This window comes from Brachyhypopomus gauderio, unplaced genomic scaffold (genome assembly GCF_052324685.1).
Source record: "Brachyhypopomus gauderio isolate BG-103 unplaced genomic scaffold, BGAUD_0.2 sc72, whole genome shotgun sequence".
Lineage (NCBI taxonomy): Eukaryota > Metazoa > Chordata > Actinopteri > Gymnotiformes > Hypopomidae > Brachyhypopomus > Brachyhypopomus gauderio.
Window position 1 is genome coordinate 718,512 of NW_027506893.1, and position 25,489 is coordinate 744,000.

General features: G+C 41.7%; 2 protein-coding genes across 3 annotated transcripts in view; one reads left to right on the forward strand and one right to left on the reverse strand.

The window, feature by feature from the left end:
• Nucleotides 1–25,489, forward strand: part of LOC143491203 (uncharacterized) — an 85,274-nt gene that overhangs the window by 12,907 nt on the left and 46,878 nt on the right. For both annotated transcript variants that reach the window (XM_076990009.1, XM_076990010.1), the window contains 2 exons: nucleotides 3,682–3,771; nucleotides 22,496–22,649. In XM_076990009.1, the coding sequence (XP_076846124.1) occupies nucleotides 3,682–3,771; nucleotides 22,496–22,649 (244 nt within the window). The remainder of the gene's footprint in view (nucleotides 1–3,681; nucleotides 3,772–22,495; nucleotides 22,650–25,489) is intronic.
• Nucleotides 16,375–19,441, reverse strand: LOC143491206 (zinc finger BED domain-containing protein 4-like). Its single transcript, XM_076990015.1, has 2 exons — nucleotides 17,925–19,441; nucleotides 16,375–17,702 (listed from the first exon to the last, which is right to left on the reverse strand). The coding sequence occupies exons 1-2, from the start codon at nucleotides 19,247–19,249 to the stop codon at nucleotides 17,174–17,176; spliced, it is 1,854 nt and encodes a 617-aa protein (XP_076846130.1). The 5' UTR covers nucleotides 19,250–19,441; the 3' UTR covers nucleotides 16,375–17,173.

The window sequence follows — 25,489 nt, forward strand, 5'->3', positions numbered from 1 at the left end:
TAGTTGTAAGAGAGACTCGCCGTACGGCCCTAGCATCGAACCCAGTAGTAGTTCAGGTGCTGGAGCTAGGCAGTCTTGAGCGTTGAATGTCAACATTGTTAACTAAAGCAGTTAAATTGAAGCCTACCTTGTCGCGTGCTGTTATTCCCACACATACCTATGCTGCACGACCAGAGAGAACTGTAGCGCTGCCGGCGGACGAGCAGCCCGAAATAGCGATTCGGTGAGCCGGCTTGTTTCAAGCCAGGTGCCAGTGAAAAGTGAAACGCGACAATATTTTATATCAGATTCAGATTATCACGGTGAGGGGTGGGCAGGACGAGGCTCATATAAAGTCTTTAGTGCTATTGGCACTTAACACATGAAATACATATACAATGTCAGAAAACGTTACAAAGACACACACTGGCACATTCAGCACGAGAGGCACAAAAGGGAAAAGCGGATTAGGGAGAAACACAGGGACAGACAAAAACACAGACAGGGGAAACACGTCTGCACTGTAACACTGTGGACTGTCAGAAGATTCCTCTGGTTCCTATATTGAGTATTCCAAAAGAGTTTCCACCCCCCAGGTTTTACCATCGCCACAGAGTACTCAGATGTCAGCATTCTGTATTCTGTAGAGTATTCTAGAGTATTCATCAGAGTATTCTGATGGCGGCAGACTGTTCCCTTCACCCAGATAGTCCAATGTGTACTCTGAACAAACGTGGGCAGAATATCCTCCTCCTCTGAGTCCTCGCTCCTGAACTTAAACTCCAGAGAAGTCTGCTCTACAATTCCAGTGTGGAGCTCCAACATTTGTCTAGTGCCCTTAGGAAGGTCGCCGGGACCAGTGTAGGAGTACCTCATTGGCTAGCTGTTTCGATTACGTGCTGTTTCTTCCGCAAGGCTCCTATAGAAACCAGCAATCCCCTCCTCTTTTGCCTGGAGAGCTTCAGGAAGTAATCGCATATTACATCACCTTCTCTCTCTAAGATGATGTCTGTAGTTACATGGGGGAGAGTGGGCGTTGGTGTTGCCCCTTTTTCTTACCCCATGGCACCTTCTAACCATGTTTTCCTTTTGTCATCCTGGGTGTCTTTCTGTCATGGAGAGGGGTAGGCAGGGTGATGAAGCCTTTAGTAAGCTTTATTTAAAGAGAGCAGCACTGTTGGTGCTTGACACATGAAATACGTATCACATATAATGTAGCGAGACTAAATACAAAGTGGACTCACAAAGACAAGCACAACACTGAATCTAAACATGCATTAAATAACTACATAACAAGCCCAAAGTGAAATACATATATGGACATAACCATATGCAGACTACACATACACACACAAAGGGAGGGGTCAGGGTATGTACTTCTGTAGTACAGGCAATTGCCATTTGTGAAAGTCCTTTTGCCATATTTAATTATACACAATTAAATATAATACATATAAATGTCAAATAAAGTTACAGTATTACTCTCACTCTTGGCATGTTCTGTAAAGACACAGTATGACTCTCACTCTTGTAGAATTAAATATTAAATAAAATTATATATAAATAATTTAATTATTATTAAATTATAAATTTGTAGGGGTTTCACCTACTAATCCTTTAAAGTAGATATAATTTGTTTTACCTTAATTATTAATCAGTCTCATTAATTTAGAATCAGTCTCATATTCTAATTATACCAGAACCATAACATTTAGTTATTAACTAAGGGTAATTAATGGTTTGGTATCTGAAGGATTTAACTATGAATTCTTTGGAGGTTTTGGCAACAACCACTTTTGAATGACATCAACACAGACAATTTGGTGAAAATAAATGATACATTTATTTAAAACTAACTATTCTAAAACAAACGGCATCAACAAGGATCAGTACATTTACAGTGAAGACTGGGTATCTAGTGTGTGTGTGTGTGTGTGTGTGTGTAAAAAGGGGAGGAGAGTAATGTGTGCACGCGCTTGTGCGCACGTGAGGAGGCGGGAGGTGTAATCTCAGTTCTCCTATAGAGAACAAAGCAACTAAAATGGCGCCGACTTTAAACAGTAAAGCAGCGCGACTGTGTTAATGAGCTCAGCTGGTTTATTCCAACGTGGTCAGAACAAAGAGTAATGGCGCTGGCTTAATAACTAAAAATTAATGTGGTGTGTCTGAGAATGGGGAAGACTACAAGTTGTCCATTAATCAGATAAATAAAAGATGGTGGTATGCACAGCAAAGAGAACTTTGTATGTACAAATCTTGATGAAGATTATGAAAATAAAGTTAAACACATTCAGAATGTATTAACAGAAAACTTGGTTAACTCTGCAGTTCAAGTAACTTTGCCCTTCTATAAACTATGCCCAGCGGTAAGAGTCTCACGTGTTGAGGGTTTTGGGTGGTTTCCTCGTCCTCCCTGAATTCTCCTGGAATTAGGAGGGAATTTCCACCGCAGGCTCCTCGTTGATAAAGCGATGTCGTCCAGGTGTGCTGGGAAACGTCCTTCTGGATATGAAGTCCAGGAATGAGAGTCTCGTTCACGGTTTAACTACAGGGAATTGATCGCCTTTGTTTCAGTCCGTGTGGCCGCGTTAGCAAGCTTGATTGAAGTTGTTCGGTGAATCTGTTGTCGCGGTAACGTTGATCGGTTGCTGGTTAGATTACACCGTAACTCGGGCTCGTTAATTAAGTAATACGACTTTCAGCTGTTTGCTGTTAGTCGTTGCAAAGTTCGCGTGTTCTCAAAGAAAAACCGGAGAGAGAGAAATGACAGAGCCTCTCTTTAATAGGTCTAACCTCGGTGTCAGTCAAACCAGAGAGAGAAGGAGATATTACGGAGCCTCTCTTTAATAGGTCTAACCTATGTGTCGGTCAAACCAGAGAGAGAAGGAGATATTATTACGGAGCCTCTCTTTAATAGGTCTAACCTCGGTGTCAGTCAAACCAGAGAGAGAGGGAGATATTACGGAGCCTCTCTTTAATAGGTCTAACCTCGGTGTCAGTCAAACTAGAGAGAGAGAGATGAATGGCTGTCCAGGGTATTTAAACACCTGAACTGTAGACACACCCTTAAGGCTGGAACATACTTGCTGTTTCCCCATGCGTTCGCGTACACAACCGGCTGCGTTGTGAACGTTACTGAGAACATACTAGCCTATGTGCAACGCGTGAAACTGGAGGCATCCACTAGAGGGCAGAACGTAGAAAGGGCTTCGGTATTTTAACGATGCAAACATGGCAACACTCGAGGAGATTAGCCTTTGGGTAATTTTACGGTCACGGCAGAAAAAACGACGACAGCGATCCCTTCGTAGGTGGTATGTAAGGCCGTTAAATCAAAGACGTGGTGAGAATGGCGAATTTGTGTCGTTGGATATCGTTGTGTCCATTTTGATGCTGGTTAGCGGCTACACTGCCCCTAGCGGTTTTGTGTGTATTGCACCTCGCGTACGCGTCGCGTTAACTTTTGGAGGACGTGCAAGACCTACGCGCCAAACCGACGCAGGATACGCGAAGCAGCCATGATGCGTACGCGTACGCGTAGTTAACAGCAAGTATGTTTTAGCCTTTACTTCCGTCAAAGCAAGCTTGTTCCATGTGTTGCCAGTGGTACTGCCACCTGCTGGTTTAGCATGGTACCTACAAATTAAATATATATAAATGTCAGTATGACTCTCACTCTTAGCATGTTCAATCTCATTTCAGATGAGGGGGTTCATTCATGGAAGATTGCAGTCATCTGCATTTCAGTTTTTGGATTGGGATTAATTGCATTTGCTGTTTATATCTTGAAAGGTAAGTTCAATTGATGATTTTTATCACTAACATCCTGAATATTTCATATTTTTAAAATATTGGACCAACCTATTTTTGTATAGCAACTCTCATGTACACTGTAAAAAAAAGTCGTAAAAAAACAGTAACATGTCCGGCAGCAAAAGTTGCCAAACAGTTACCGTAAAATTACAGTAAAATACCACACATAATACAACAATAAATTACTGTAAAATTACAGATTTTCCCTGTATTTATTCTTTGTAATTTCACAGCCAAATTTGAGTAAAATTACAAATTTTCGTTGTAAGAAAACACAGCTAGAATGTTAAAATAACAGCATAATTAGGTTACTTCATGGTATTATTTAAACAATCTACAAATGAACTTGTCAAAGTACAGAGGTAATCTGTGAATATATGTTCATATCCTATATACTTACAGTGGATAACTGTTAAATGTTGGTTGATCAACCCACAAACTCTTACAATGTACTGTTTATCAATGAGATTTCAACATTAAAATAATTGGATTCTGCTTTTTAAATACACAAAAATAATGTAAAATTAAATATTTTTAACCCTATATAAAAGTAGTTTCAAAAGTTATGTGTTTAACGTCCAATGGCCCAATAAATTTACTTTCCTATTAATTTACGGTGCTTGGGATGTATTAACATCTTAAGTTTCTGTTAAAATATTACAATACATTTCTGTAAACATAAATATTTTTGTGGTTATTTTGTTCTTTAAATTCCAGCTTACATGAACATTTTACAGTTACCTTTTATTTCAGCAGATAAAAGAATGGCGTACTTACATAAATTAACAAACAACATTTAAAACAATGTAAAAACATTAACCAAAACAATAAAAGCAATAATAAAAGCTCAGCCATAATACATAATTTCAATCTCTTTATTTTGACAACTGAATTGACTCTAAAAAAATATAAAAATCACAAAAAGATGGTTACTATGGATTTTTACAATGTTCTCGAAGTTGAAAAGATTTATATTAAATGGGATTCTAAAATATAAACAATAATGTGAACTAACAGCACTAGCTATCCTATATCATTCTCAGTTTATTGTGTAGTATGGACTGTAGCAGCATGTGCCAATTAAAATATTCAGATTAGGATTGCTTGGGAAAAATGTTTCTTTGTTTCATTTACACACCCAGTAGAAAATCAACAACTTGAAAAATTTATCTACACTGAATATGCTTCTACATCGAGAACTTTGAATTGGCTAATACAAAGCACAAGGGCCAATCACAGAATCTAATACTGCAATAATCGTTACAGATCATAAAAGGGCTTACACACAGTTGTTTAAGGCATTTTCAACAGTAACAGTAAGATGGTAAGGGTGCTGTATGAAACGATCACATCAAATATCTCATAGAACAACATCACTTCATTATCACTGTGCACTTGTTGTGTTCAGTCCCAGTTCACTCACTGTTAGCTGTCACTACATAACAGGTCATCATTAACTTTATCCAAAAAGATGTCGTATTAGGACACATCCAGAAGGAAGAAAATTCCATAACTCCAGGTTTTGAACATTATGGCAGTTTCTCTCAATGATCTTGTTAGGCATCATTAAACCAGTGCCCACTGCCGCATCTGTGAAAAGAGAGAAAAATCAAATGTTTTAACCTGCAACCTGTAGGCTATATAGTAATTCTGGGACATCGTGTGCACGTTTTAATCCATTTAGAATGCATAACATTGTAACTTAAAATGCAAAACAATTCTGAAATCACAATAACCCCAACAATAACCCCAAATATCAGACAGTTTTGTTTGATATCCAGGAAGATATGAGACATGTTGGTCAGAATTGGACCTGATTTTGGCAGCTGTGTATGGTTTTGACTCGTACCTACAATTTTATCAAGTAGTGAAATAGTATTACTCATACTGGTGCCTTGATCTTGTGTGCACATACTAGTCTTGAAAGAGGAGTTAGCAAAGAACGTAGTAGAGGTGAAACAAGTGTAGATAGGGTGATGTGTCTGAAGATAGAAGTAGAAGGTCTGATGTTGAATGTTGCCAGTGGTTATGCTTCACAGGTTGGATGTGAGGAAGACAGGGTTCCCACGGGTCCTTGAAATCCTTGAAAGTTTGTGAATCTGAAAAAATAAGTTCAAGGCCCTGGAAAGTTTTTGAAAACAGGCATAAAACACAGCCGTCCTTGAAGGTCCTTGAATATTTTGAAATTTCACATGGATGAAGACCGCAGTCAAGGAATAATAGGGCACAGTTGGTAGGAAGTCAATATTTACAAAAGATTGCTATGAAAAAGATTGTCATCATGTTTTAAATTTCTCATCCTTTGTTGAAAAATATGATCTGATATGATAGTTGTTATAAAGATTTTAAGAACGTCTGCAAAGTGATTCCTTTAGCATTAATTCAATTAATCAAAAATGTCATTTTATATTCAGAGTTGACTGTTTCGATGCCCGTGTTAAAAGTGAATGACTAACTTAGTTGACTTCAAGTGTAATAACAAGAGTATCACTGATGGTATGAGACAAAATATATAATAGATATTCTTTCAAGAAACATCCTAATACAAATTATAAAACCACAATGGCTTGTCAAATGGCCCATATCTTCTAAAGTAAAAGAGACTAATTTCAAAATAATAAATAAGATATATCCTGTAGCCATGTTTCTTGAAAGAAGATTTAAACTTTGTGGATTCATGTACCTTTTGTAAGTCAGAAGATGAATTCCAGAAGCATTTGTTTTTTCATGTCAACATTCACAAAGTTTTTGCATGGACACTAGAAACTCGATTAATCTCAAACTTAACATTCTTTCTTTTGATACCATTTTACTTTATGCGGAAAACTTAAGTTCGGATTTCTCTGATGCCATAAATGTAGTCGTACTTTTAGCAAAATACCACATTCACTACAGTAAGTGGAATGGTTAAAAGCCTTCTTTTCTCTTTATGAAAGAATTAAATTCATATTACTCTTCATTAAGTAGATAAAAAAACTTGTAAAATGCTAGAATCATCTCACACCAGATTTCTCTAGAAATCTATAGTTCTAATCTCATTATATGGCTTTGCTCCTCTGTTTTATGTATGTACTGTATGTGTATATGCATATGTGTATTATTGTTATTATTATTTGTCTACTGTCAACGTGTCATTATTTTGCCAGCACAAGTTCATTTAAAATTATATTGATTCTACAGGGCCTATGCTGACTTTTACTTTGCAAAAGTTTGGTCATTCTCCTGTAGAGAAATTTGTTTGTTTGTTCAGCACCGAAAGCTAGTGTTTCCTGTATGTAGTTAACGTATGTGTAGCCGCTTTACATGAATGTCACCTTCTCACAGGTCCACTGCTAAATTGAGTGTGAATTAAGTTTTTGTTTAATCAGCGCTTAATGTCATGCACAGAACATTTCAGGATGCATGGCTTGAAATGGCATTCGGTCTTTTGAATTTGCGTTGAATTAACATCGTTTTTTGACAACATATTCAGGGGTAACAGTAGGTAAATGGTGCCAGGTGCAGGTCCTTGAATTTTAGGAAGTTGGTCCTGGAAAGTCATTGAAAGGTCCTTGAATTTGATGTTAACCAAGGTGTGGGAACCCTGGGAAGAGGAAAAAGAGAAGTTTTGGAAGGATCTAGATGAAGTGATAGAAAGTATTTCCAGTGAGGAGAGAGTGGCGATTGGAACAGACCTAAATGGACATGGTGAAGGAAACAGAGGAGATGAGGAAACAATGGGTAGGTTTGGTGTCAAGGAAAGGAACCAGGAAGGACAGATGGTGGTGGATTCTGCCAAGAGGATGGAAATGGCTGTAGTCAACACTTATTTCCAAAAAAGAACATAGGGTAACCTATGAGAGTGGAGGGAGGAGTACACAAGTAGACTACATTCTGTGTAGAAGACGAAACCCGACAGAGATTGGAGAGCATGGCCAAACAGCATCGTATGGTGGTGTGTAGAATGACTGTTGTTGTGAAGAAGAGGAAAAATGTCAAACCAGAGAAGAAGACCAAATGGTGGAAACTGAAGAAGGAAGGAATGTGGTAAAAAGTTAATAGAGGAGCTGTTAAAGGCGCTGGGTTAGACTTGTGGAGGAGGAGGAGAGTGTGATGAGAAGATGGAAGGAGTACTTTGAGGAGCTAATGAATGAAGAGAATGAAATGGAACAAAGAGTAGAGTTTGGAAAGTTTTGGAGGGGATGAAGAAGGGAAGGCAGATGGACCTGATGACATACCAGTGGAGGTACGGAAACCTCTAGGAGAGATAGCAGTGAGGTCTTTGACTCATCTATTCAATGGTACGGTTGAGAGTGAGAAAATGCCAGAGGAATGGAGAGGTGTGCTGGTACCCATTTTTAAGAACAAGGGTGATGTACAGAGTTGTAACATAAGTTGATCAATGAAGATCTGGGAGAGAGTTGTAGAAGCTAGACTTAGAGAGGGAACTATTTGTGAGCAGCAGGGTGTCATGCCAAGAAAGAGCACCACAGATGCCAACTTTGAGGATGGACCGATAGGGTCAGAAAGAACTCCAGAGTGCTGTCTGCTTGTAGAGCTTGTCAAAGCAAGCTATGAACAAAAGGGAAAGATCTGACTTATTTTTATGTTCCCTCATTCCATACATGGAAAAAACACTACCACACTGGCAAAGAATGCTGGTTTGCGTTATTTTTAAGGAGGCTGCCGGTCTAATGAATTTACATTTCAACACTAATAATAATTCAGACGATACAGTGGTATTCAAGAGAAAAATGTTCATTTGTCTCGTAGAGAAATTTCTTTTAGATCCGGGGTTCCATATAGGGTATAAGAGCATGGCCGAGACTGCAGATTGACATGACTTCAGTGGTGTATAGAATTTCTCTATGAAAAGAATGAATGGAGTTTTTCTAAAGATTGTCTGTTGCATCCTGTGGTAATTAAAAATTACAAGGTCATTAAAGACTTGTAAGCTAATGCTACTGTGCACTGAATTTATTATTAGATTGGCAGTCTCCTAAAAACACAATACACACATTTTATTACTATGCCATTAGGGGTGCACGATATGGACTAGAATTGCAATGTGCGATAACATTGTTGGATATCCCGATATCGATGTGAAACACGATAAATTAAGATTAAAATACAGAAATGTAATGTCTCTCTGAACAGCAGCATGTTAATTTGTTTTGTTTTTTACTGTCTAATGAATCCAGAATAATTCCAAATATTTTGCAGGTTTATTCAACAATAGATGAAATCTAAAATTAGATAACACAGTACAAGTAATAATAGTGCAAACATTTTGTGCGGTGCAAGGCTGTGTTCTCTCAACATTAAGTAATAATAAATAATAATAAAACAAATGAATAAATACATAAGTAAACAATAGAAAAATAAGGTTAAAAAATAGATTAAATAAAACACAAACAAAAGCTCTTTTCTGATAATAGCACAAACTTATTATAGCTAGAGCTCAGCATCACAGAAGCAACATAGCCAACATAAAAGCACAAAAACTAACTCTAAAAGTTAGGTATACTCTGTAAAATGCCGTTTGTCTGTACAACCTAAAAAAAGACATTAAAAGTATTTATTTAACTAATCTATGTTTATACTTTCGAGACTGACCATACCGTGACTCTGCACACCTCGCGCGAACCTCCGCGAACGGCGGAAGCGTTCATACTTGCCGCAGCATGTGGTAGTATAAAGAAACACCCCTCAAAAACAGGGGAAGGAACATTTACCTGATGAATTTTAATGTTGTTATGTGTTTCAGGTTTGAAAAGTGCTGGAATTTAGGCTAAAGTACTTGAAAATGCTTGAAATGGAAACTACTTCGTTTCACAACAAATATCTGTCTGACTGAACAGTTCTCTTGTATTACGTTAACAAATACGAGCCTCTTGTAATTCCAGGACGAAACATGAGAGAACGTGAAGACATTAAGAGTGGGTGTTTTGAAAATAAACAACCATTAAATAATGTGATAAAAACACCATGAACAGATTAAAATAAACTGGTTAAAACACGTTTGAAACCAAAACTACTATAACACAACGTGTCAGACATCAACTTGTCGTCAGAATGCTACTCATAATAAAATAACTAAACACTCCCGGCAAAGCAGAGATTTGTGAAAAAATAAAACTAAGACGTACCTTCAGTTGATATTGAACACAGACACTTGGCATGAAGTGGTGCTTCGGTGCTTCAGTCGGGCTCGCCTTTACCTGCGACTCTGAATAACTGAACGTACTCCAGGCCACTTGCGCTCAAATTCAAACTAGTGATTCTCGGCATTCATTGGCTGAACAGACCACGCACCCACGATTCTGTCCAATCACCACACAGAACTGTTTGCTGATCTGGGGTGGGTTTCCCGAAACGTTCGTAGCACTAAGTACTTCGTAACCTCGTATGAAACATATGAGGTTAAGAAGTACTTAGCGCTAAGAACGTTTCGGGAAACTCACCCCTGTTTCCTGATGGATGAATGGATGAATAGATCGATCTCCTCTCTCTCTCTCTCTCTCACACACACACATACACACAATATTTCTCTGACCCCCCTCTGCAAACTTATTGCTATATATTGCAAAGTTTTAACAGGTTATCTTATGGGCCTTTCTGAAAAAAATCTCCTAATGCCTTATATCTTTGCGTCTTCTCACGAAAAGCCCTTGATTGCCCAGGATTGAGGATTGAGGGACCAAATATTTTATATTATTCACTTGCTTGAGCAGAATGGAGCAGTATTGCGTTCTAAACTTGTTGCTTTAAATGTCATTTCAAATAAAAGGCTGTTGTTCAGTACTTTGTGTATGTAATTCAATTTACAGCTGGTTTGGTAGCAGAGTTAATAATGTATATTTAGTATATATAGTATATTATGTATATTTTAATTTTACATAATATTTTACTTCAAATCTTAATTTGTGACATCGGGTGCAGCGCGAAGGATGAGACACAAATCCTGGCTTGGTCACAGACACGAGACATAACCGCACCCACAGTGTGACGGGCAGTGTGAGCAACTAAAAAAGGAAACGATCACGCCAAGTCTCAGGGAAAGAGGATGGTTTAATAGAAAGTGCGCAAATCAAATACCCGTGACATAGATCCAGATTAAGGAAATAATAACCAGCAGTCAACTGGTACAAAGACAAGACATATATAGACGAACAAACGACCCTCAGGTGAGACGGATCACGGGTCCCGCCCACCTGAGGGACGAACATCACGTGACCAAAAACAGGACATCTGCCGCTGTAAATGGGGGCGCCCGGCAAGGGGCCCCCCCACAACGTGACAGACCTCCTCCTGGAGGCCCCACTAGGTCCGGGAGTGCCGCAGTCCACCACCAGGAGCGACCTGCAACACATCACACACACACGCACACAGACAACACATAACACAAAACGCGCTCTACCCTGACCTTTGAACCCCCTTATACCCAGGGGGGAGGGGACCCCCTCTTGGCATTAGGAGACACCCTGTCCATACACCCCAGGCATCCTCCGCCTACAAAGGGGTACAGGGGCTCCTCCCTGCTCAGGGGTCCCTCCCACAGGTCAGGTCTCCCGATGGAGCAGCGCCTTCTGAGCCACATATCGTGGCTCAGGAACCCCATAGCTCCCCCCCAAAAACAAATATTTAGGGGGGGCCCCTCTGGGGAATCACAAAACAAAAAACACAAACACAACATATAACATATACGCACCTGAGATGCCCTGTGGCACGGGACCTCTAATGGGCCCCTCCCCACACACAGTGAAGAGGGGTGCAAGAGAGGAATTACATAAAACAAAGCACGCTACACTCTAGGACAAAACGAACACGCAAAGACAGAACACAAACAAACGGACAGGACCCACCGATGCGCGCGCTCTGTGGAGTGCGACGCGCCCACTCCAGCTCTCTCTCTCACCGTTTTCACTACGGGATCCGTAGATCTTTGGAGAGAGAGAGCTATGCGCAAGCGGCTTGCGCGCCACGCCCACAGCGACGCGTCCCTCTGGCTCGCAGTCGCTCACCCCCGTCACCGCGGGATATCGGGTGAGCGAGGCGAAAGGAGCAGAGAGATTCGTGTCTCACGCATTCTAGCGTGCAGCACGCATCGGTGGACCCGTCTACATTCACACACGAACACCACCAGCGAAACACACACACCACAGCACACTCACACACTCACACACTCGCCACGAACGAAGGAGAAAGTAAAGGAGACTGGCGGCTTGCGAAAGGTGGCTGGTTATTCTGTGACGGGCAGTGTGAGCAACTAAAAAAGGAAGCGATCACGCCAAGTCTCAGGGAAAGAGGATGGTTTAATAGAAAGTGCGCAAATCAAATACCCGTGACATAGATCCAGATTAAGGAAATAATAACCAGCAGTCAACTGGTACAAAGACAAGACATATATAGACGAACAAACGACCCTCAGGTGAGACGGATCACGGGTCCCGCCCACCTGAGGGACGAACATCACGTGACCAAAAACAGGACATCTGCCGCTGTAAACGGGGGCGACCGGCAGGGGGCCCCCCCACAACGTGACACACAGACATCCACAGACGCAGACGAGTACACGTGGACCACGTAAACACACGCCCAAAAGGGAGGGGCCGGGGTCCTCAACGTGACATAATTCACTATAATTCCAGCTTTGGTCAAATGTATATGTTAGGCTGCTGTTTTTGGTTCAATATAATTTCTTTGATAACATGGAATTTTAACATACCATGAATTTACTGTTTAAAAATGGAAAATTACTGTGAAGTTACAAAAGGCATTGTTGTGTTTTTACACTGAAAACTGCATTTTTACACTGATAACTACTAAATTAACACTCAAGACCCTTAAAAAAATATACAATCATGTTATAAAATAATAAATTCTTGTAATTTAAATTTACAGACTTTGACCGTATATTTAAAGGAGTTTTCTTAAAAAAATTCATTTTCCTGTATTTAACAGGTATATTCTCTTATTATGAAAAAGACAGAAAAATACTGTATTTATTTACAGTAAATATCTGTAAAAAAATGTTTTTTTTACAGTGTAATGTCAGTACAGTTGTGACATTCACAGTGAGTGTGAGGAGGCAGGATACAGACAGATTAACAGAAAAAGTCAAACCGAAACATTGAACAACACTATTACTGTAAAGCTGGGCGTACACTGTGCGATTTTTGGCCCATTTTCAGCCGATTTTTCACTCGTGCGACTATTTTTGCGATCGGGCCGAGTTTCGGCTCAGTCGCGTGTCGTGCATCGTATAGTTTACACAGGTAAACGAGGAGCGATTCACACCTCACGACCAACTCCCGATCAGAAATCGCAGCGTCGCAAGAATATCAAACATGTTTGAAATTCAAATCGCTCCTTGTGAGAGGTCACATGAGAGCGTCGGGTCGTATAGTGTGAGTAAATGAATCGTGAGCTGTGAACTTTTAAACCCTGCGATTTAGTCGTACAGTTTGAGCTGGAGCTGAGTACACAATTTAAAATATCGTACAGTGTACGCCCAGCTTAACAGGGTGACAGATACCCATGCCTCGCCCGGTCCCTGCCTGTGTTGCCATTCCCCGGCCCAGCTCATGGCCAGCCTCCATGTCCCCTGTCTTTGTCCCTGCCATGCCCCAGGTCCCATGTCCTGTTCTGCCCGGTCCTGTCCCTCTGGTCTGTCCTGTGTCTGCTGTTCCTGTCCCTCGCCGTGTGCCATAGTTCCCTGTCTTGTCCTGGTCGGTGTCCCTGTCCTGTCTGCCCTTGCGTGCCCCGGAGTGGCACGCTTTGAGGGGGGGTTCTGTCACGTAGGGCAACGCCCCCTCTCGTAGCTGTCACTCTGGGTTCCCTCATGTCCGTGTTCCCTGCCTGTTTGTCCCGCCCTGCTCGTTGGTTTTGATGGATTCCTTGTTTGTTACCACGCCCCTGTGTCATTGTCATCACCTGTCCCTAGTTTAGTCCTGTGTATATTAATCCCTGTGTCTCCCAGGTCTAGTTGTCGGTCTTTTTGTTTTTTCTCTGTGTTTGCCTGTTCGCCCCAGTGCTGCTGTTCCGTGAGTCTTCCTTGTTGTGTTCGCTATGTCTGTCCGTATTTTGTGTCCTGACTGCCTACCCGTTAAGACCCATGCCCGTCACTTCGACTCTGTCTATGGAATTTCCTTTAATAAATCTCGCTCTCCTCAGCGTTTGTGTCCGCCTCCCTGTTCTGCCCCGTGCAGAACGTTACACTTTAATGTCCAACAATAACACTTAACACTCAAAAGCAATAGAATACATTATGTGGAATGCACACATAATGTATTCTTGTACATTATGCTAATATGCAGTGCAATTTAATAAAAGTCAAACATCAAACATGTCTTGGCTGATGAATTAATTAATCATTAATTTCCTTCAGGATCAATAAAGTATATTTATATAAAGTATTATTCAGTTCAATTATATTTGGGGTATGTAATTTTCACCAAACAGTTTTCAGGCATATTGAGTAACTACAGTGAATAATTCAGTAGCTGCACTGATCATTTGAAAGGCAGCTGTGAGAGGAATAACAGTCAGAACCCACCAGACCCTGTAATGGACTACAGGACCCACCAGACCCTATAATGGACTACAGGACCCAACAGCAAGACCCTGTAATGGACTACAGGACCCACCAGACCCTGTAATGGACTACAGGACCCAACAGCAAGACCCTGTAATGGACTACAGGACCCACCAGACCCTGTAATGGACTACAGGACCCACCAGCGAGACCCCATAATGGCCTACAGGACCCACCAGACCCTGTAATGGACTGCAATGCCTGCACATCTGATGCTTTTTGGAGTAACATTATATTATTATTATTATTATTATTATATTATATTATTATATGGAGTACATTCACTTATGTCAACTGAGTGTTTACATACAACAGTAAATCAGGTATTTACTGAGAAATCTGAACAACAACATTCATACATTCCTGCTCCTCTAACACCAGACATTACTGAAATTACCATTATTTAATCACATAACACCACAGAGGTTGTACTTGAAACATGATGAACATTTATCTATATTATTTATTACATTTTATTATTTATTTGTCTATATTATTTATTTACCTATATTATTTATCTATAACTATATTGATATTTGGCATGGAACAAACATCCATGATGGAATTATTTCCTTTGACAAAATGTCACATCTACTTCAGAGCCTCAAACGTCAGTGATGAGTGTAATTGTGAAAAAGGTTTTCTCCACCAGTTCTTTGGACAGAAGATGTGATTACACTGTAATACCACTGTGATGGAGCAGAAGCAGCCGGAGGCGAGAAAGGCGTTTGAAGGCTTTCATTGTCCATTATAAAGCAGAAAACACCAATAACAACTGAAGTCCAACTTAAAGATTAAACTAGAGCAGAAAGAGCAGAGGGACACAGGTGAAGGAGACAGGTGAAGGACACAGGTGAAGGACACAGGTGAAGGAGACAGGTGAAGGAGACAGGCTCACGGCAGGCATGTGTGGAATGTGTGCAGGTGTGGTGTGTTAGTATTGGGGAGACTGGGATTGAGGGAGTGATGTAGAGGAGGTGTGATGTGTTAGTATTGGGGAGACTGGGATTGAGGGAGTGATGTAGAGGAGGTGTAATGTGTTAGTATTGGGGAGACTGGGATTGAGGGAGTGATGTAGTGGAGGTGTGATGTTTTAGTATTGGGGAGACTGGGATTGAGGGAGTGACGTAGTGGAGGTGTGATGTGCTGGTATTGGGGAGACTGGGATTGAGGGAGTGATGTAGTGGAGGTGTGATGTGTTAGTATTGGGGAGACTGGGATTGAGGGAGTGATGTAGTGGAGGTGTGATGTGTTAGTATTGGGGAGACTGGGATTGAGGGAGTGATGTAGTGGAGGTGTGATGTGTTAGTATTGGGGAGACTGGGATTGAGGAAGTGACGTAGTGGAGGTGTGATGTGTTAGTATTGGGGAGACTGGGATTGAGGGAGTGATGTAGTGGAGGTGTGATGTGTTAGTATTGGGGAGACTGGGATTGAGGGAGTGATGTAGTGGAGGTGTGATGTGTTAGTATTGGGGAGACTGGGATTGAGGGAGTGATGTAGTGGAGGTGTGATGTGTTAGTATTCGGGAGACTGGGATTGAGGGAGTGATGTAGTGGAGGTGTGATGTGTTAGTATTGGGGAGACTGGGATTGAGGGAGTGATGTAGTGGAGGTGTGATGTGTTAGTATTGGGGAGACTGGGATTGAGGGAGTGATGTAGGGGAGGTGTGATGTGTTAGTATTGGGGAGACTGGGATTGAGGGAGTGATGTAGCAGAGGTGTGATGTGTTAGTATTGGGGAGACTGGGATTGAGGGAGTGATGTAGCAGAGGTGTGATGTGTTAGTATTGGGGAGACTGGGATTGAGGGAGTGATGTAGTGGAGGTGTGATGTGTTAGTATTCGGGAGACTGGGATTGAGGGAGTGATGTAGTGGAGGTGTGATGTGTTAGTATTGGGGAGACTGGGATTGAGGGAGTGATGTAGTGGAGGTGTGATGTGTTAGTATTGGGGAGACTGGGATTGAGGGAGTGATGTAGCAGAGGTGTGATGTGTTAGTATTAGAGATGTGACGATACCAGTTTTTTAGGTCCGATACCGATACCGATATTTTACATTCGATATCTGCCGATACCGATACCAATTCGATATTTTTTTAATAAATTGTTTTTAAATGCCTGGATGCATTTTATATAAGTCAATAGTCAACAAAAGAATTGTAAAGTTACATACTAATGTGCAAGAAACACATTGCACCCAAAAAATTGTTCAGTTTGCAAATACTGATTTTTTTTTATTTAAACATTGACAGTTTCACACCATTTAGCTGTTCAGAACTATCCAGACATTTTTTCTGAAATTTTAAAACTTTAAGCAAACGTTTAAATCTGAAGATTTAAAGTAATATTCAAAATAAAATTCAAAATGCAATTTTATGCATTTCAAAGGCTCTTTGGCTCTGAAAAAAAGTGCAATTTCACCATAAAATACTGTTCATATTTAAATAAAAATATAAGATGTAAATATTTAAATAAAATATCAAGATGTAGCATTGACCCTTTTATACTTGAAGCTCAACATAGATAACTACAGTGGAAAATTTCCACTGTAAAAATGTAGTAATGAAAGTACTGTAAACATGGCTTCTTGTGGCACTCAACCACTAAGATGGCTGTCAAATATAACCCTAGGTTAAACTCTGTGAAATCTCTGTACAAAACACTTGGATAAAAACATTTCCAGTATAAAAATAAATAAACACGCACAATATGAACTAAAGTATGTGGATATAGGTCTACCCTACAATGAGTAGCTGCCCAACATTGAACAACAGTCACTTTTGAAAACCATTTTGCAAGAGCTTATTCACTTTAACATGAGAGGCAGGTTCTTCTTTAGAAAGATCAGCATTTCGGCCTTCTCAGCTGTCAGCCTGCTTCTCCTCTCATCAATAATGATGGCAGCTGTACTGAAGAGTCTCTCACTCTCCACACTTGTTGTAGGTGCACATAGAAATTTAGCTGCTGTAGAAGCCAGAGTGGGTAATCTAGGTTGGTTGACATGCCAGTATAGCAGTGAATTGTCAGAGCGCTGAATAGTTGGCTCGCTGAGGTAGGTTTGTATCTCAAAGCGTGCACTTGTGGTGGCTAACTGAGAAACAGATTCTACAGTGTTCTCCTTCAGCATTTCATCAAAAATGCTTTCAAGTCTGCTGTGGCTCGCAGAGTCCATCCGTGGTGTCTTCTTTACTGGTTCCAAGGCTGCTGAGCATGATGCCCCCTCTGCTGGCTCTGAGGAATCTGCTGTGGTTTTCCTCAGCACTTCCTCTGTCTTCATCACCTCTACCATCAAAAGAGCTTTTGCTTGTTTTGAGGCTTCAATATTTGTGAAGCATCTGGAATTATAAAAATAACCAAGCTATAATATAAAGTGATCAGTATCATCCTCAACTATGTACTAAAAAACTTAAGTAAATATCCTCAACATTTTCTATCACACACACTCCTCTCTCTCTTTCTGTCTCTCTCTCTCTCTCTCTCTCTCACACACACACACACACACACACACACACACACACATTGATCTGATAAAATAACATCAGCGAAGACTCACATACCTGTCTTTATATCGTGGATCTAGCAGCGTTGCAAATGTGTAAAGTGGCTCAGATTCTACATCTCTAAAGCGTCTGTTAACTGCCTCAAGAAGGATGCTTTTCATCTTCTTTATTCCTTCATCGTCCTCGTTTTCTCGCGAGAGAAATCGCTTGAGGACACACACAATCGGGATGACATCAGATGCAGATGAGGATGAGGAGCTTACCTCCCGTGTTAACTCCTCAAAGGGGGCGAGAGTTGTCATGACCTTTTCCAGTAAACCCCACTGCTGTGTACTGAGTGTGGCTGGCAGTTCATACTCTGCGGAATATGCACACAAAACTCGTTTCTGTTCAGTGAGGGACTTGATCATGTGGTATGTGCTATTCCATCTTGTTCGCACATCTTGCATCAGACGCTTCAGAGGCATATTCAGCTCCATTTGAATGTCCTCCAAACGTGAATATGCCTGTGGTGAGTGCTTGAAGTGCCCCACTATTTTTCTGCCAATTGCCAGGGCATCGCTTACATTACGTTGCGCTAGTAGTCCCTCATTCACCACAAGTTGCAAGGTATGCGCGAAGCATCCTAAACTTGCGATTCCGAGCCGGTCCATTGCCTTTATCATATTGCTAGCATTGTCTCGTAAAATAACATGGACTTTGCTCTTCGGAATCTTCCATACATTGAGCATTTCCTCCAAAGCTGTAGCGATGGACTCTCCCGTGTGTGAACCATGAAACTGTTTAGCGTGCAACACTGCTTTTTGTAAAGTAAAACTCGAGTCTATCCACTGTGCTGTCAGGCTTAGCAATGACAATGGACACACGTCTGAGCTCCAGATATCAGTTGTTAAACTTAAACTGGGAACGCTCTGCAAGCATTCAGAGATAAACTTGCATACTTGCTTGTACTTATCTGGGACTGCTTGCACCGAGATGAATTGCCGGTTTGGCAGCACGTAGCGTGGCTCCAAATGTTCCATTAAGCGTTGAAAACCAACATTTTCCACAACAGAAAGAGGCTGGTCATCAAGCACAACAAATTCAACAATTTTCTCCGTTATCAGCTTTGCTTTGTTGCTTTCCGGAGGGAGTTTCTCACGCTTTTGAATGTTTTCCAGCAGCGTTTGTTGACGCGAAACATTTTTCTTCTTAGCATTCGAGGCCTCGATAAATTCGGTGTACTCCTTTCCGTGGTGTTTTTGTAAGTGTTTAATCAAGTTTGTTGTATTAAACTTGTCAGATCTACTACCACCTCGTGAGACACTTGCATGACACACGTTACACTCGGCGGTATTGCTTTTTTCTCCTTCGAGTCTGAAGTAGCTCCACACTGCTGACATGTTGACAGCTCACGACAATTGCTCTATCACGTGATGACGTGATGCCTGCTGCTCCTACGTGACAAGGTGCTGCATTCGTTTACGGCATGTTGCAAATTTCTTTACGCATTTTTGTAATATTTAATGTATCGGATTGCGTTTTTAATTAGCTCCCGATAGCCGATCCAGTAATTTAGGACTGGATCGGGCCGATACCGATACCAAGTATCGGATCGGCGCATCTCTAGTTAGTATTGGGGAGACTGGGATTGAGGGAGTGATGTAGTGGAGGTGTGATGTGTTAGTACTCGGGAGACTGGGATTGAGGGAGTGATGTAGTGGAGGTGTGATGTGTTAGTATTGGGGAGACTGGGATTGAGGGAGTGATGTAGTGGAGGTGTGATGTGTTAGTATTGGGGAGACTGGGATTGAGGGAGTGATGTAGTGGAGGTGTGATGTGTTAGTATTGGGGAGACTGGGATTGAGGGAGTGATGTAGTGGAGGTGTGATGTGTTAATATTGGGGAGACTGGGATTGAGGGAGTGATGTAGGGGAGGTGTGATGTGTTAGTATTGGGGAGACTGGGATTGAGGGAGTGATGTAGTGGAGGTGTGATGTGTTAGTATTGGGGAGAGTGGGATTGAGGGAGTGATGTAGTGGAGGTGTGATGTGTTAGTATTGGGGAGACTGGGATTGAGGGAGTGATGTAGTGGAGGTGTGATGTGTTAGTATTGGGGAGACTGGGATTGAGGGAGTGATGTAGTGGAGGTGTGATGTGTTAGTATTGGGGAGACTGGGATTGAGGGTGTGATGTAGTGGAGGTGTGATGTGTTAGTATTGGGGAGAGTGGGATTGAGGGAGTGATGTAGTGGAGGTGTGATGTGTTAGTATTGGGGAGACTGGGATTGAGGGAGTGATGTAGTGGAGGTGTGATGTGTTAGTATTGGGGAGACTGGGATTGAGGAAGTGATTTAGTGGAGGTGTGATGTGTTAGTATTGGGGAGACTGGGATTGAGGAAGTAATGTAGTGGAGGTGTGATGTGTTAGTATTGGGGAGACTGGGATTGAGGGAGTGATGTAGTGGAGGTGTGGTGTGTTAGTATTGGGGAGACTGGGATTGAGGTAGTGGTTTAGTGGAGGTGTGATGTGTTAGTATTGGGGAGACTGGGATTGAGGGAGTGATGTAGTGGAGGTGTGATGTGTTAGTATTGGGGAGACTGGGATTGAGGGAGTGATGTAGTGGAGGTGTGATGTGTTAGTATTGGGGAGACTGGGATTGAGGGAGTGATGTAGTGGAGGTGTGATGTGTTAGTATTGGGGAGACTGGGATTGAGGGAGTGATGTAGTGGAGGTGTGATGTGTTAGTATTGGAGAGACTGGGATTGAGGGAGTGATGTAGTGGAGGTGTGATGTGTTAGTATTGGGGAGACTGGGATTGAGGGAGGGATATAGTGGAGGTGTGATGTGTTAGTATTGGGGAGACTGGGATTGAGGGAGTGATGTAGCGGAGGTGTGATATTTTAGTATTGGGGAGACTGGGATTGAGGGAGTGATGTAGTGGAGGTGTGATGTGTTAGTATTGGGGAGACTGGGATTGAGGGAGTGATGTAGCGGAGGTGTGATGTGTTAGTATTGGGGAGACTGGGATTGAGGGAGTGATGTAGGGGAGGTGTGGTGTGTTAGTATTGGGGAGACTGGGATTGAGGGAGTGATATAGCGGAGGTGTGATGTGTTAGTATTCGGGAGACTGGGATTGAGGGAGTGACGTAGTGGAGGTGTGATGTGTTAGTATTGGGGAGACTGGGATTGAGGGAGTGATGTAGTGGAGGTGTTATGTGTTAGTATTGGGGAGACTGGGATTGAGGGAGTGATGTAGTGGAGGTGTGATGTGTTAGTATTGGGGAGACTGGGATTGAGGGAGTGATGTAGTGGAGGTGTGATGTGTTAGTATTGGAGAGACTGGGATTGAGGGAGTGATGTAGTGGAGGTGTGACGTGTTAGTATTGGGGAGACTGGGATTGAGGGAGTGATGTAGGGGAGGTGTGGTGTGTTAGTATTGGGGAGACTGGGATTGAGGGAGTGATGTAGTGGAGGTGTGATGTGTTAGTATTGGGGAGACTGGGATTGAGGGAGTGATGTAGGGGAGGTGTGATGTGTTAGTATTGGGGAGACTGGGATTGAGGGAGTGATGTAGCAGAGGTGTGATGTGTTAGTATTGGGGAGACTGGGATTGAGGGAGTGATGTAGCAGAGGTGTGATGTGTTAGTATTGGGGAGACTGGGATTGAGGGAGTGATGTAGTGGAGGTGTGATGTGTTAGTATTCGGGAGACTGGGATTGAGGGAGTGATGTAGTGGAGGTGTGATGTGTTAGTATTGGGGAGACTGGGATTGAGGGAGTGATGTAGCAGAGGTGTGATGTGTTAGTATTGGGGAGACTGGGATTGAGGGAGTGATGTAGTGGAGGTGTGATGTGTTAGTACTCGGGAGACTGGGATTGAGGGAGTGATGTAGTGGAGGTGTGATGTGTTAGTATTGGGGAGACTGGGATTGAGGGAGTGATGTAGTGGAGGTGTGATGTGTTAGTATTGGGGAGACTGGGATTGAGGGAGTGATGTAGTGGAGGTGTGATGTGTTAGTATTGGGGAGAGTGGGATTGAGGGAGTGATGTAGGGGAGGTGTGACTAAGAGTGGGCGTCTCCCCTGAGTCCAGGTCCCGGCCTACCACGACAACCATAATAGAGCTATAATCAAAGAGCGACCTTTATACCCATAACAGCACATATGTGAAAAATAGAAACCAATGACATTTTGGAGTCTGTGGAGAGATTTGTTCACAAATTACAACATGTACTCCCTGTAGAACAGAAATGAGGTTTTAAATTTGTTTTTCTCCAATTCCAGCTAAATCATCAAAGAAGCAGCTTTCTCATATACAATGTTAAGCTGTATCCTACCTGTGCCTTCAGTCACATGTAATGAATAGTCCTGGACTTCAGGCCTTTTTGATGGGTTCAATATGTCATCACTGTTTTCTCAGCACCAGTAAATCAGTTAATCAGTATATAACTTTCCAGATATTCAGTCTGTTAAAAATAGTGAAAAACTTAAAACAGTGATATTGTATGGCCTCAAGACGCCAATAACTCAGTGATACATTTAGTCAGCTTTTTAAAATAAATGCAGCTCTCTCACACTGTTTTCTTCAAAGGTCCATTGAGACAGGGTCATTGGATGATTGTTTCTAATGTTTCTCTCTAAATCCTCAGAAAAGAAGCTTTCTCCTGCACAGTGTTCAGCTGTATCCTACCTGCATCTCCATTCACAGTATGTGAGGAATGAGTGGAACCTGAATAAATACAACACATCAGAGGAGGGTTATAGGAGACTCATCCCAGCTGTTACCAACTGTAGAAAAGCTATGTGAGTGATCCATTACACTGTCCAGAAGATTTTATAAAGCTAAGATGGGGGCAACATTTCATTCACTGCAAATATTTGATTAATAATAATAAATAATAATCATAAACCCAAAATAGATGATGTAAAGAGTGGGTAAAATGTCTGGGTGAATTATGTTGCCTAATTTCAAGACGAATAAGAACCTTTCAGAAATTAAGGATTGTAAGTTCATTCATTAGCCAAGTAAACCTGGTACATTACACAAACACAAAATCATCAGCTCTCTTGTTTAAAATCTAACTAATAGTGCACATACATATAAAGTCTTAATTGTCTCACATGTGGTTAACTGAAGCAGGTTCGGGAATCGAGGCAGAAAATGCTTAATCCAAAAATCCAGAGGAGGGAAACTATTGATAACACAACTGAACAATAGCACTGTTCGCTCTCTATCCTTTTCCCACTAGTCTGCTCCACCCCTGGCGCAAGCAGGCCCCGCCCCCCTAGTGTCACTTAAAAAGCTAAAACTCCCTGAGTGGCCAAGTGCCTGTCTGTTAGGGATTTCACTGTGAGGAGTAGTAGTCACTACAACAATAGGCAGGAAGAGTCTTGATCATTCTAGAAGCTCCAGGAGTCCATTAACTGAGTAACTTGTTGTAAGTGTTGGCATTTCTCAGAGATAAACATGTAGCATGTGACAGGTGTGTCAGGTGTAGCATGTGACAGGTGTGTCAGGTGTAGCATGTGTGTAACTTTTGACTTTGTCTTCCCACTTAAAACCCAAATATCTTTGACCACTAGTCTGAATTACTGCAGTACTGGTAGTGGGTAGTGGTGCTGCTGTGTGTCTCTTCTCATCAGGGGACATGTGGACTCCTCCCAGCTGCGTGATCTTGACCTGGGACAATGTCTCAAGTGCTGGTGGGGTGTGGACGTGTGTTGTGAAGACTTCTTATGGAGGGAGAGATGTTTGTCTTCCAGGAGACAATCTTTTTTTATTATTATTTACACTTTATTTAACCAGGTTGGTCCCATTGAGACACAATTATCTCTTTGTCAAGGGAAGTCTGCCCAAGACAGCAGCCTAAAACATCAGTTTCAACATTTAAAACAGACAACTCACAATTACACCATAAAACACCAAATCAAACAACAATAAAATATACAGAATACAATCTAGTTGGAAGAAAGTGTAACAGGGTGACAGAAGCAGCAGACGTGGATTATGGTGCTGTGGAATCTTTAATGTCCATAGCACAACAATAACAATCAGACTCAAGTGAAGTGAAGTGGAGCCACACACACACAGTGCTGGACTGTAGATACAGACACTTAACAATAACAATCAGACTCAAGTGAAGTGAAGTAGAGCCACACACACACAGTGCTGGACTATAGATACAGACACTTAACAATAACAATCAGACTCAAGTGAAGTGAAGTAGATCCACACACACACAGTGCTGGACTATAGATACAGACACTTAACAATAACAATCAGACTCAAGTGAAGTGAAGTGGATCCACACACACACAGTGCTGGACTGTAGATACAGACACTTAACAATAACAATCAGACTCAAGTGAAGTAGAGCCACACACACACAGTGCTGGACTGTAGATACAGACACTTAACAATAACAATCAGACTCAAGTGAAGTGAAGTGGATCCACACACACACAGTGCTGGACTGTAGAAACAGACACTTAACAATAACAATCAGACTCAAGTGAAGTGAAGTAGAGCCACACACACACAGTGCTGGACTATAGATACAGACACTTAACAATAACAATCAGACTCAAGTGAAGTGAAGTAGATCCACACACACACAGTGCTGGACTATAGATACAGACACTTAACAATAACAATCAGACTCAAGTGAAGTGAAGTGGATCCACACACACACAGTGCTGGACTGTAGATACAGACACTTAACAATAACAATCAGACTCAAGTGAAGTAGAGCCACACACACACAGTGCTGGACTGTAGATACAGACACTTAACAATAACAATCAGACTCAAGTGAAGTGAAGTGGATCCACACACACACAGTGCTGGACTGTAGAAACAGACACTTAACAATAACAATCAGACTCAAGTGAAGTGAAGTGGAGCCACACACACACAGTGCTGGACTGTAGAAACAGACACTTAACAATAACAATCAGACTCAAGTGAAGTGAAGTAGAGCCACACACACAGTGCTGGACTGTAGAAACAGACACTTAACAATAACAATCAGACTCAAGTGAAGTGAAGTGGATCCACACACACACACAGTGCTGGACTGTAGAAACAGACACTTAACAATAACAATCAGACTCAAGTGAAGTGAAGTAGATCCACACACACACACACACACACACAGTGCTGGACTGTAGATACAGACACTTAACAATAACAATCAGACTCAAGTGAAGTAGAGTCACACACACACACACTGCTGGACTGTAGATACAGACACTTAACAATAACAATCACACTCAAGTGAAGTGAAGTAGATCCACACACACACAGTGCTGGACTATAGATACAGACACTTAACAATAACAATCAGACTCAAGTGAAGTGAAGTGGATCCACACACACACAGTGCTGGACTGTAGATACAGACACTTAACAATAACAATCAGACTCAAGTGAAGTAGAGCCACACACACACAGTGCTGGACTGTAGATACAGACACTTAACAATAACAATCAGACTCAAGTGAAGTGAAGTGGATCCACACACACACAGTGCTGGACTGTAGAAACAGACACTTAACAATAACAATCAGACTCAAGTGAAGTGAAGTGGAGCCACACACACACAGTGCTGGACTGTAGAAACAGACACTTAACAATAACAATC